At 36.9% G+C, this 13,776-nt stretch overlaps 2 protein-coding genes across 2 annotated transcripts in view; one reads left to right on the top strand and one right to left on the bottom strand.

Moving 5' to 3' along the window:
- The first annotated feature begins 616 nt into the window (after positions 1-616).
- On the top strand, positions 617-6,001 carry LOC107839837 (glycosyltransferase BC10). The gene is made up of 2 exons (XM_016683473.2): positions 617-2,153; positions 5,063-6,001. Exons 1-2 carry the CDS (start codon positions 1,599-1,601, stop codon positions 5,702-5,704), a joined length of 1,197 nt encoding a protein of 398 aa, XP_016538959.1. The 5' UTR covers positions 617-1,598; the 3' UTR covers positions 5,705-6,001.
- A 1,357-nt stretch (positions 6,002-7,358) lies between these two features.
- LOC107839838 (pentatricopeptide repeat-containing protein At1g10270) overlaps positions 7,359-13,776 on the bottom strand; it is a 12,611-nt gene continuing 6,193 nt past the window's right edge. Inside the window, exon 2 of the mRNA XM_016683474.2 lies at positions 7,359-8,987. Within this exon, the coding sequence (XP_016538960.2) occupies positions 7,603-8,987 (1,385 nt within the window). The 3' untranslated portion in view covers positions 7,359-7,602. The remainder of the gene's footprint in view (positions 8,988-13,776) is intronic.

Below are 13,776 nucleotides of genomic sequence, written 5' to 3'. Positions count from 1 at the left end.
TCAACATTTTCACAAATTCCCAGCCAGAAATAATCTTACACGTGGAACTCTTTCATTGTACAAAGGATTTTTAAAATTTTTTCGTTTAAAGATTCTCAAAGTTTCTGTTAAATTAATTTAAAGGATTTTAATGAACTTTTTAAAAACATTCTTTTTGTTCTTATAATTAATCTCCGCTCTCTAGTTGAAAAGTAAAACTTTTATTGAAATTTCTAGTTATTAAAAGTAGTAAGCACCCAACCCACTGCTTTTGTGACAAACACTATCATTTATGTACAAAATCTAGGAATTCATTCATATATAGTATCTGAGCACCACTCTATGTAACAATTTTCAAAGTAAAAATAGTTTAGCATCCATAATATAAAATTTTTGAATCCGTTCATATTCATGGTGAGCTGAAACTGTTTCAATCATGCATTATCATATTTTTTTGCCTTTTACATGTCTTCTGATTTACCATGATCAACTTTACTCACCTCCTTACTCAATTTAAACGTATACTCTTCACATGTTTGAATAATCTCACTCACTTTCCGCATCTTGATCATCACGGGACCACTCCTACCTTATACTAAAATACCCAATCTTTTCTCTTACTTAGCATTTTCATTTTGCTACATTCATCTCTTGAACAAATAATTTTTTTAATTGACTAACACTTTCATATAAAACCTACTTTTAAATAAATAAATCTCGAAAACACATATTTTTACCGTACAAGACACTAAAAATAGGACCCAAATTGTAATAAACTAATTATCCAATTAGATCCTAAAGCTCAAAATTCCTTGTTGTGAGAAAAATGGTGGGCAAAGGAACAGAAGTTGTCAAAGGCATCGCCATGAGAAAACGACCAAAATTGTAGAGGCGCAGTATTCAAAGTGGGGGAAAGACAACATTAAACTCAGTGGCAATAGTAAATATTGTAGTACACCAACATTGATTAATGTCTCTCATTATCATTAATTATTATACAGATCTTAATCTCACATATCATCAATCACTGTATCAGCAATTTTCCTTTTATTCAATTCTTTACCTTTTAGCCCCGCTTTCCTTTTATTCCATTTTCCTTTTTTCTTCCTCAATTTCACTTTCTAATTCTAACTCAACTTTCCTAAATCAGCAATTTCTTCATTTCTTGATCTTGTAGATCACGGTAGGGAACAAATACAGTCGAGATTTCTTGTTTTTGTTTAAGGGGTTGTAATAGAGTTGTAAAACTTCATCTGGGGTTTCTCCAATTTCAAAAATTCTTTAGGATTACACGATTCTTGAATTGGGTTTTGAAAATTTACACGTAATGTCGTAGTGGAACTCCATTTGGGTTTGTTGAATTTTGAAATTCTTAGGCCTTTTTCTGTGAATTTTGGTCGATTTACACGATTCTGTGAACTGGGTTTTGAATCTTGATTGTTAAAGATTGAAACTTTAGATAATTTTGGAATTTCGAATCTTGTTTGTGAAAGGTTGAAACTTTAGATGATTTTGGAATTGGGTTTTGAATCTTGTTTATCAAAAGGTTGAAACTTTAGATGATTTTGGAACGTTGAGAGTCAAAAATAGGGAATTTATTGCAGGAAGAGGAGGTGAAGATGAGGAATAGGGGAGAAAAGGAAGACTTAGAGAGTAAATTACCTGTGTCAGTAACAAGAGATTCATCAGTTAGTCTTTTAAGGGTGCTCACAACTTTGATTGTATTTGTAGTTGGAGTAGTTCTTGGATTGACCTCAAGTTCACATATTGATAGGTATTTTACCTTTCAAGCTGAACAGATTATTGCAAATAATGCATTAGCAGATACAGTGAGTAGGCATGTTAGTGGAAATTGTACTGTTTGTGAGGAGGAAGATTGTTTAAGTATGGAAAGTTTTGTTAGACCAAAGATTTTGATTCATGGAATGTCAGATGATGAATTGTTTTGGAGGGCTTCATTAGAGCCTTATAAGGAGGGGTTTCCATTTAAGAGAGAGCCGAAAGTGGCTTTTATGTTCTTGACTAGGGGAGAGTTACCATTTATACCATTGTGGGAGAGGTTCTTTCAAGAGCAGGATGTGAATAAGTACTCTATATATATACATGCCCTCCCAGGTTATGTGCTTAGTATTTCTAATACCTCAGTTTTCTACAAGAGGCAAATTCCAAGTCGGGTATGATTCTTACTGAACATGAACTTAATGTTATATTGATGTTGTTTCATGCTTATTGTGTGTCCTAAATTGGCAAATGCATGTTTTTTGGCCATGTTTTTTTGTATTTATTCGTAAAACAATGGGTTGGTTTGGTTATGATTTCACATGGAGTATGTGAATGTTTTATAGCTAGAGATGACTTATATTTGCATAAAAGATGCATGCCAGTTCTTTTGATTTCTCCCAGCTTTTGAGAAGGATGCTGAAATGCACTCACTTTTTAAAGTTATTTTATAGTATAAAATTCATATTGAGAATTAAAGAGAGAAATTTATAGCACATTGAATTGTCGAGAGATGATTTGGAAGGTTGCAGGATACTTAGTTAGCTGTTAAAAAGTTGAAATTTCTAACAAGAGCATCGTCAGTTCTCATGATGCAAATGCTGGATAGTTCAGATGTCTATCAGGAGTTTGTGGAAATATTTTAGTTTGTGACAATATTCAAATGATGAAACATTCTCATTTCAATATTCTGAGGTAAATTAATGAGAAGATTCTTTAGAGCATTTGCTAAATGTTGCTGTTTACTACCGAGGTTGGAATGAATATTCAATGTTGTATTGTTTGAACTGATGAGCTCTGTGACTGGGATTTTGTTTTCTCCAAAATTGAGACTAGATAGAACTAAGATGACTGGATTGTGATTTAGTTATATAATACAATTGCAAGTTGGAAAACCAAAGACACAACCATTTCTCATTGCCTTTTCATCCATGATGTAAGGGAAACATGTCTATGTTACTCTACGGGTAGATTAATTTATCAGAATAAAATGTTCTAGCCGTAGATTGTTGTTCAGAGAGTGATCAGATAGTTTGGGATGTGAATCAGAGGGAGGCCATGTTAGAGTGGGTAAAAAGTCCCACATTGGTTGGGGAATGGACTGGTAGTTTGCTTATATGGACTTGGGTAATCCTCCCCTCATGAGCTAGATTTTGAGGTTGTGTTAGGCCCAAGGTCATTTCTTAACATGGTATCAGAGCCAGACCCATCCCCGTTTTGGGCTCCAGCTAGCTTTTGAGGTTGAGTTAGGGCCAAGGCCCATTCTTGACAGGCCATTTGCTAGAATATCTTTTTCTGAGAGTAACCCTTTGATACAACAGATATGCTATGCTCGGAATCACTAATAATGAAAGGGGATGCAACAGTGTGATAATCATGATGGGAAACAGTTACAAGTAAAATGTATGGGCTTGGAAGTCCGACATCAACAGGGTATCGTAAGTGGAAGAGAAGCACTGTGGCTTGGAAGTCCGACATCAACAGGGTATCGTAAGTGGAAGAGAAGCACTGTGCCACTACCCATGGATATTCAGCCCTACGTCATCTAGGCTTGGACTTTTTTAATTTAAATTACAATCGCAAATGACCCAAAATTATCTTCTGTTATGATAATTCGTATCCCAGTCTGCTTGAATACCAGAAAATCAATGGATTGGACATTTTTTCACTGAGATAAAGGCATAAGAAATAATATATAGAATTAAAATCAGTCTTTTCAAAGCATTTGACCCCCTTTTATGTTATGGATTCTTGTTTTATATTCTATATGGATTGGATTCCTGATGTGTAGCTAAAATTTCTTACTAATGCTCCGCTGCCGTCTGCCAAAAAATAACACGCACACATGTGTATGTATCTCATATACGTAGAAGGTGTTTCCTTTATGGGACCGCATCCAGTGGAAGCATGTAAAAAGTATATATGTATCATTTTCAGTTCCGCATAAACCAAATCCTGGCTGCGCCTCTATTGTCTTAAGATTAGGTTTGATGAGAAGGAGAGGCAAGTAATTGGTCCAACAAGCTGCATTCTTGCAAGTAGTTCAAGTGAGGAACCAAAAGTTGAAGTTCCCGTTAGTTGCAGATTAACAGTCACTCTAACCTTCTCCACTGTCCTCGTGCCCATATGGATTTCTGTTAGTTTGGGTGGTCATTGAGGGAGGCATGGAACTATATAAATACAACCCTGCGGTTGGTTTTAGAAGTTACTGAATTCATCAAGATAGCAGTTACCCATATCCTCAATACGAAGATGGCAGTGATGTCTTATGAATAAAATGAGCTCGCTCTTACTAGAAAACAAAGACTCATTTTCTTTCAACATATTCTTCTTTTGCTATCTTTGATATAGTTCTTTCCTTTTTAGTTTTAATTTTGATCACTTACATGGGTCTTACAAATGGTATCAAAGAGAAAATCAAAGGATTAAGGTTACCAGTGAAGGATCAGAAATTGGAAATTCACTTCCTAAACATGTGAAACCCTGTAACCATTAAACCTTCATTGGACAAACTTTTCAGCTATGAACAAATGAGGGAGACAAACTCGTGCCCTAGTTGCTAGGAGAAGTATCATCCAGGTTAATAATGACACGAATGCAAGTATAAGCTATTGAGCCATGTTACTGGAACCCCCTAAGAAGAACCAAGTTGTTTGTTTTACTTATGAGATGGGCTATGCCATATAATATTGGTTCAGATAGAGTGAGACATGGATCTTTCTTTCTTGTTTTCTGTGTACTCAAAGATTTCACTAGATCTACACCAGGAAACCTCGTTTTTTTCATGATGTCCAATACATCAAGTTATCACAATCAGATGTGTATCCCTGCTCTTCATGTTTTTGTTATAGCCATGTGTAATGCAACACTATCCCTCTTTAGCAGGGTGTAGATTCAGAGCAGGGAGATATTGGACAGAGGTGTAAATGAATTGAAATCCTTTGTTTTTGTGTTTATACATTTAACAGATGTAGATCATAATTAGCTAGACTTTAATCCACTAATTGTCTAATGTTTAATGATCTTTTGAATTTTGATGTAACAGTGTTACAGTCAGCTTACCATTTTTCTTTTTCTTTTTCAGAATGTTGAATGGGGGTCAGTAACACTTGTTGATGCTGAGAAGAGGCTATTGGCCAATGCGCTGCTCGACTTCTCAAATGAGCGATTTGTCCTCCTCTCTGAGAGCTGTATTCCAATTTACAATTTCCCAACTGTCTACGAGTATCTCATAGGATCCATTCATAGTTTTGTTGAATCATATGATGATCCTTCTCGCTATGGGCGTGGCCGCTATAACCGCAATATGAAACCTGATATCAAACTTGCTGATTGGCGGAAAGGGTCTCAATGGTTTGAGATGAATCGAACTTTAGCTGTTAGAATAGTTTCAGATACCAAATACTACGATATCTTCAGTAGACTTTGCACTCCTGCTTGCTATCCAGATGAGCACTATATTCCTACTTTTATTCGATTATTCCATGGACCTTTAAGTGCAAACCGAACAGTGACGTATGTTGATTGGTCCTTAGGGGGACCGCACCCTGCAACATTCAGTGCGGTAAATATTACTGAAGGTTTCTTACAGTATATAAGGAACAATGGAACAGCATGTGCATACAACTCAGAGAAGACACATGTTTGCTACCTCTTTGCTAGGAAGTTTGATCCAAGTGCTCTAGAACCTTTACTGAAACTAAGTTCCGAAGTGCTGGAATACTGAAGAGGATTTTTGAGAGATAAGGGTATCTTTTTTCACCCTTTCCTTGTGATTTATATTGATGTTAGATCCTTTGCTCACAAGTGTTTAGGTTGCATTATGAGTTTTTTGACTCTTGTAGTACATGGTTTAGAATTTCTTGAGGAGGATTTAGGTGCTTAAAATTGAGGGGAGGTATTTAGTTTTCTTTTGCAGACATTAAATTTGCCATTATTTTACTGTAGTTGGGGAAATTACCACGCAAATGATATCCAGGAAGTTTTGTAGCTTCATCTGCAGTTACATACAGTTTTTACCAGATATCATCTTTACTTTGATATTAAAACTTTACAGCTTACTGCAAAACAGTGTCGTACTTGAGATATTAACCATGTCATAAGAATTAACTTTGGTGATGCCTGTATGTCAAGAAAGCTGTTGTGTTATTTTAGCAAACACGCCTTAGATAGGCGTTAATAGGGGATGGAATTGCATCTTAGCTTGATTTTCAGGTTCTTTAACGTCAATAAGGTATGCACAAACAAATTTACGTGGAAACTCTATTGTTCGAGAATGAGCCACTGCGTTCGATGATGACCAACCAAAGATCATGGACATGCAAATTTAGCGCCTATTCAGATGCATAGGTCACCTATCAATTCTTGCTAATTGCTACTACTAATACCTGCTTGATTAAAAGATAATTTTCAGGATCTTGTACTTTGGCCAGTATAAACTGAATCAGAACGGACATTTATTCACTAGATCACCATTTATCTCTTGTCGTGAAGATGCAGTAAAATAACAAATATACCAGAGGTAAAAGTCAAACACAATAAGCAATCCACATTACTTCTCAAAGCATCGAAAGAACCACATGGCACGGCTACCATTTAAAAGAAATGGTCCTAAATAATCTTTGCAAGGATACACCGTCAGAGCACATGATCTCTAAACTGCTCCGGCTAACATCTGATTGGTCAGGAACGATAAGCTGCATTTCTGAACAATCTGAACACTGGGAAAAGATCAATAACACAAAGCAATTTCTCTAGTCTCGATGAACACCACTATAGAAATCAATATAAGATAATATCCTCTTGATAATTATTAAGGGATAAGTGGTACTGAGTGTGATAATATATCCCACTCACATTTTATGTGAATGAATTAAGGTTCTATGCTGGTTTAGACAATTGTAACAAATATATCATCAAAATCTTTTATGAGGCAAAACTTTTTATTAATATACAACAACAAACCCAGTGTATTCCCACTTAGTGGGGTCTGGGGGGGTAAGATGTACGCAGTCCATACCTCTACCTCTGATGAAGTAGAAAGGCTGTTTCCGAAAGACCCCCGGCTCAGGCACAAGATATCACACAAACACATAGTAAAGCACAGAAGCAGATGGCAATAATATAAATAAGGCACCCATACGGAATATAAAACAGAGGAAAGCAGAGGAAAGCACACAGATTCGTAATAAGCATGGAACACTGAATACGGAATCATAACAGGAATAAAAAAATAAAAAAACCCCACCAAGTAATTCCCTACACTAGCGACCCAATCTGGCCCTACTCTTCTGCCGTAATTCGCCTCTTCCAGACCTTCCTATCTAGGGTCATGTCCTCGGTGAGCTGTATGAAAGGGGAAAATTCCAGCATACATGATGTAGAGTAAATAAATATATTTCTTCACCAATATTACAATCTAATTTGTTTCACCAAATCACACCCCAAAACCATCAATTGTCTCTAAAAAATTTGTCAATGATTTCTATCGGTGCATATTAATCCATGACCAAAGCCAAATCAACCATGAGAGAATGTGACACCAAAGATGATGTTTCCTCTTCCTGCAGTCCTATTCAGATAGTTATCAAAAGCAGGCCCCTCGGAGAAACTACGCTTCCCAATTTACATTCTCCCTTGGCGTGCCACTTCCGGGTATTGGTATTGCTCAATATTGTCCCCTTGGGATGAGGCCTCTCCTGTAGCTTGATGTCTTACATTTTGCTCAGGCATTTGTGCAAAAGCTGATCCCAGACCTCTAACTGTTTGGGATGTGTGTGAGATTTCATTTAGCGGAGCATGAGCAGGTCCCGATGCCAAACCTTGCATTGAAGGGGCTCTTTGTCCATCTATGGAATAAGGTGATGCCTTATGTGTAGTTTGTGTGGAACCTGATGCACCTTGCATTTGATGGTTTCCTACTTGTCCTGCCATATAAGTGCGCGGTGACGACCATTGTGGAACATGTGCAAAACCTGATGGCTGACCTTGCACATGAGAAGCATCACCTGGCACGAAGGAAGGTGGTGGATGACCTTGCATTTGTTGTGATCCCTGTCCAGCCATGAAAGAGTGTGATGAAGCTTCTCGCTGTGGAACGAAAGAAGGTGATGCTTGTTGCACATTTCTTGCAAAAGCTGATAGCTGACCTTGCGTCTGCTGTGATCCTTGTCCAGCCATGAAAGACGGTGGTGAAACTCCTTGTTGGATAAAAGGAGGTGATGCCTGATGTGAATTTCGTCCAAAAGTTGATGGCTGACCTTGCATTTGCTGTGATCCTTGTCCAGCAATAAAAGAGGGTGGTGAAGCTTGTTGCCACCTTGGATTAGGTGCTGGCTGCTGGCCTTGCGTCTGATGTGATCCTTGTCCAGCAACAAAAGAGGATGGTGAAGTTTGTTGCCACCTTGGATAAGGTTCTGACTGCTGGCCATGCATTTGATGCAATCCTTGTCCAGCAACAAAAGAGGGTGGTGAAGCTTGTTGCCACCTTGGATTAGGTTCTGACTGATGGCCTTGCATTTGCTGTGATTCTTGTCCAGCAATAGAAGAGGGTGGCGAAGCTTGTTGCCACCTTGGATTAGGATCTGACTGCTGGCCATGCATTTGATGTGATCCTTGTCCAGCAATATAAGATGGTGGTGAAGCTTGTTGCCACCTTGGATTAGGTGCAAACTGCTGGCCTTGCATTTGTGATGATCCTTGTCCAGCAACAAAAGGAGGTGGTGAAGTTTGTTGCCACCTTGGATTAGGTGAATACTGCTGGCCTTGCATTTGTGATGATCCTTGTCCAGCAACAAAAGAGGGCGGAGAAGCTTGTTGCCACCCTGGATTAGGTGCCGACTGCTGGCCTTGCATTTGTGATGATCCTTGTCCTCCAACGAAAGAGGTTGGAGAAGCTTGTTGCTGTCCTCCAACAAAAGAGGGACGTAAATTTTGATGCCCCATTGAATTGTGAGCTGAAGACTGACCTTGCACTTGTGATGATAACGAAGCTGGTGATGTCTGCTGTCCTGCATAAAGACATTAAAAAATTGATAAGTGTCCAAAAAACCACAACATAGAATGAAATATTGGATGAGAGACCACTTTGAGATTTGGCGACTAAAAATTTAGAGAGAGAAATGTGCCTACGGGGAGAACCATATGATGTAAAGTGTATTTTGAAAATGTAAATCTCTTCTCTATTCCTTTTGAATAATACAAACTGAAAGACCACATATTTTTTTGTCTATGAAAACATTAAGTAAAGGTTACTCCATTAGATAAGATAAAGTGAAATTGTGATAACCACTTCAGATCATGGGAAGTACATATTTCATTAATCTGTATATTTCCTAAAAATATATTTGAACAAGTCATTAAAGTGTATACATCTCATAAGATATCTTTGTTTCTAAAATAATAATTATAAGAGTAGGCACACTATCTTAAAAAAGAAATTTGTATGAACAACCACCTCAAGCAATAATATTACAACTAAATAACTGTGATAGTGTTGGGTACTATGTAGTTTTGATAATTGACAAACTGACACATGAATGAAACATGTACTTGAGTTGGTCCACGCATAGGAAAACAGATTTCCAGTTTCACTGATAGATGCAGACAAGATTGCTTAAAGACAAGAACGAATAAGCAACCCTAATTCTGATATACTCAAGCTACTGATCATGTGAGGAATATAACAAGTTGAATTTGATTCAAACACTTAATGATAAGGGAAAGCAATTTGAGTTGAAAAAGGAGTCCTACGTGAAGGAGTTTCACTTCTGAGTATATCTTGAAGAGTCATTGTGTGGGAGGAGAAAGATTCTGATAAATAAACATGTGCTGATTTAACAGAGTTGGAGTTTTACTACAACACTAAGAAAACAAGAGTTGGAATTAAAGAAAGAGTTTCACTTGAAGTAGAACTCTATGCAATGAGAGTTCTAATTAAAGAAGAAGTTTGAAATAAAGAATGACTCTTTGAAGAGTTGTGCTTAAATAGAAGATGCATCAGTCAGAATAATTCACGCACTTACAAAGCAGAAAAGCACAATCAACAGATTGACTTCATGAAGTGCTACTCAATCACTGAAGAAACACATTGAAGAACCCGGTCCCAATTATAGAATCCAGATAAGAGTTTTAGCGTTGATTTTTAGAGTTGTTCATTTTGTTTGAACTATTGATGTAATATTAGTTTCAGCGTGTTATAAACTGAATTAGGAGCTAGTCTTTGAGTTGGGAAAAACTCAAAGACTTTGGGAAAGCATACCTTAGGAGGTGCGTGTAGTTAGGAATTAGAGTTTATAATTCCTAGTTGTTGAGTTATAGGGATTAAAGTTTATAATTTCTATTTGTTGGTTACAAGAGTTTTGTAATCAGTCGTTGTTGAGGCTCAGAGTTATTTAGTGAAGTTGGGGTTAAATCCTGTAGAGGTACAGGTCGTGGTTTTTTACACCTTTTTAAATCGGATGTTTTCCACGTAAAAATCATTGTGTTCTTTACTTTCTGTTTTACTGCTTCCTTGGAACACGTCAGGCAACCAGTTCCAGCGATAAGCAACAGTTAGGCGACAATAAGATAATCAGTAGGGCACAAATTCTTAACAAGTGATATCAGCGCGAGGTTGTCTTAAAAAGGGCTAGCACCTAAGACAAAGATCAATATGATGAATTCTGCACCACCTACTGGTCACAGTGAAGGTCAACTCACTATTAGACCTCCACTCTTTGATGGTTCTCACTTCATTTGGTGGAAAGCTAGGATGGAAACATTCATTCAAGGGGTAGACTACGAGTTATGGGATAGGATCACTGATTGTCCTACTATTCCAACGAAGTTAGAAGATGGAAAACAGGTCAAGAAAGTAAGAAGTGAATTCACTCCTAATGACTTGTTGGCATTAAAGAAAAATGCTAAGGCCAAAAACATTTTGGTCTGTGGATTAAGACCTGCTGAATACAATAGGGTATCAACATGCACCACTGCTAAGCAAATTTGGGATGCTCTAGTAAATGCCCATGAAGGCATATCTCAAGTAAGAAAATTCAGAATTTCTCTTCTTTTTACTGAGTATGAGGCATTTAAGATGAAGGAGAATGAAACCTTGCATAAGATGATGACAAGGTTTACTGCCTTAACAAATGAGCTGACCTCCTTAGGAAAAGCTATATCTGAAGAAGAACAAGTCGAAAAGGTACTGAGGGTATTACCAAAATCAAAGTGGAATGTTAAGGTGACTGCAATCAGGGAAGCAAATAAGGATCTTGCAGGCATGACCCTGGATGAATTAGTGGGGAATTTAAGAACTTATGAAATGGAAATTGATGGAACTAAAGTGCTAAAAGCCCATGAGGATACCTTAGCTCTGAAAGCATGTTACAGTGATGAAGAAATTGAACTTGATAAAGAACAAGTTGCCTTTATAGCTAAGAACTTCAGCAAATTCTTCAAAAAGAAGAAGGGAACAGGTAGCAAGAAATGGTCAAATAACAATCTAAATGGATTCAACAAGTGTGGTAAGACTGATCATCATATCAAGGATTGTCCAGTCTGGGAAATAGAATGGAGAAAGGAAAGGGCTAAAAAGGAATTGAAAGAAAAAAACAAAAAGAGGGAAGAATATGCAATGGTAGAAGCTTGGGGATTTGGCTCAAATGATGAAGAAGTTGATGAAGCAGCACTCATGGCTCTTGGAGATTCAGACTTGGAGGAAGAAGATGATGCTTCTGAGGTAAGTATACTTGAACTTAACGAGAAGTTGCATTTGTTTTCTAAAACAAAACTTATTTCCTTGATGAGTGCACTAATTGATGGCTTTCAAGAATCAACTTCTGATAAGGATGAGCTATTCAACAGTATTGCAAGAATCAAATTTGATTTTATTGATTTAGAAGCTTGCAAGAACACTGTTGAACAGGAAAACTGCTCTCTCAAGAAACATGTTGAGCAACTTGATTCTTCAAATAATGATCTTAAGTCTGAAGTTCTAAAATTGACACTCTCTAAAACACCAAGAGTAAAGAACAAGAAAAAGTTGAACTTGAATTGGTCAAGTACAAAGAAGAGTGCAATAATGAAATAGAAATGGTGAATAAACTGAGTCAAGAAGTCTCTAAACTAAAACTTGACCTTGAAAGAGCAAACAGGAGGACAAATTCCTCAAGAATTGTTCATAAGTTGAGTGAAAGATATCACAGTGAAAAAGCTGGTTTGGGTTTACACAAAAGTCTTGATGCTTATCAAGACTTGTGTTATATCTGTGGAAACCTTGGACATCAAACCACTAAATGTCCAGTTGCAGCCAAAAGCAGATCCAGCAGTCTAAATCTGGCAAATAAACTATCTCAGACCAAGAAAAGGATAACTAAACCTGGTCAGAGAAACAGGTCACGTAACCTTTTGCCTGCATGGGCTAGAAGAAATCTGATTCATCCATTTACTCATAAGAAAGGACCCAAGCTTGTCTGGGTGCCTAAAGTTAACCCCTAATTTGTTTTGCAGGTGAGAGTGGAAGAGGCAAGCAAAATTTGAGCATAAATAAAGCTTGCTCAAGGCATAAGACTAGAAGAAAGTAAAGTTTCTTTCACTCACCATATTTAAAGGGGGAATGGATCATTTGAAAGATGGCCAGATTTGTAGTACTCGGGTAAGGGGGAAGCAAGGGAGATTTTTAAGAAAAAAAAATGAAAAAAAAGGATGACAATGAAACTGATAAGCATGCACAAGAACATGTTGTACTACCTGGTCCAACTGTTGTACAGACTGAGGGCATATTGATAGGGGAAACAACAAATAAAGAAATGGATGCATCAATAAAACCAACACAAGTTGCTGGTAATTTTGTTGGTAGTTTATAAGAATTGGTGTAGTCAAAAGGATCTTGAGATATCCCATGAAAATCAATGGCTTGAGACTATGGTATCCAAAGAAAAGCAATTTCACTCTTGAGAGCTATAAAAATGTTGACTATGTAAGCACCAAAGGCACTAAGTAGAGAGCATTTTGAAAGGAATAGGTTAAACTTGGGCATGATTAAAATTGCATGAACTCCCCTCAATGATTGACTAGAATAATCATTTTTTTCTTAATCTTATTAGCTAAAAAGCTATTTTATTCAGTCTTGCACATTTAGTTGTATGGCCCAATTCCAGATTTTTGACTTTTCTAACCTAATTTTTTATTAGATTGTGCAAAAAAATAGGTACAAGCAAGCAATTGTGACTACAAAGTTCTTCTTAGCAGGCATGTTCTTCACTGACATAAGTATAGGTTGTCTAAGTTGAAATAGTTGAGTACATCTGTTCAATTCCTCACACTTCATTCTCCCCTTGTCATATAAAACTGACGAATTGGTTGACTAAACTTTCTTTGATTCTCTCCAAATGGTTGTGCATAAATATGTTAATCCTACACCAGAAATTCCTTCTTCTCTCTCAACCAAAATATCAATTGTGTACCATGGATTTGCTAAGCTTGATCATCAATCACATGCAATATAAGTTTTCTGAGAAATGAAAAGGGATATGATCTCCCTTTTAGTTCCTAATTGGTTATTTTTTTGGATTTCTCAGTCCTAGTTCAGGTTGACTTAGAAAACAACAATAGATGTTCTTGCACAGACGAATCATGTTGCTCTGATCATGACTTTGAAGCTTGACCTTGATTAAGTGAGGGATGAAAATGTTGAAGTCTTTCATCAATTGACACAGTTGATATCACTTGTTCCTCCTTTCTCTTCACTATTTGTATCCTTAGCCAATTTCCACTTTTATACCATATTTTTTTGATTAATGCTCAGTTGTTTTGCTT

This window comes from Capsicum annuum, chromosome 8, assembly GCF_002878395.1.
Source record: "Capsicum annuum cultivar UCD-10X-F1 chromosome 8, UCD10Xv1.1, whole genome shotgun sequence".
Taxonomy (NCBI): domain Eukaryota; kingdom Viridiplantae; phylum Streptophyta; class Magnoliopsida; order Solanales; family Solanaceae; genus Capsicum; species Capsicum annuum.
This window is presented reverse-complemented; position numbering and strand designations above follow the sequence as displayed.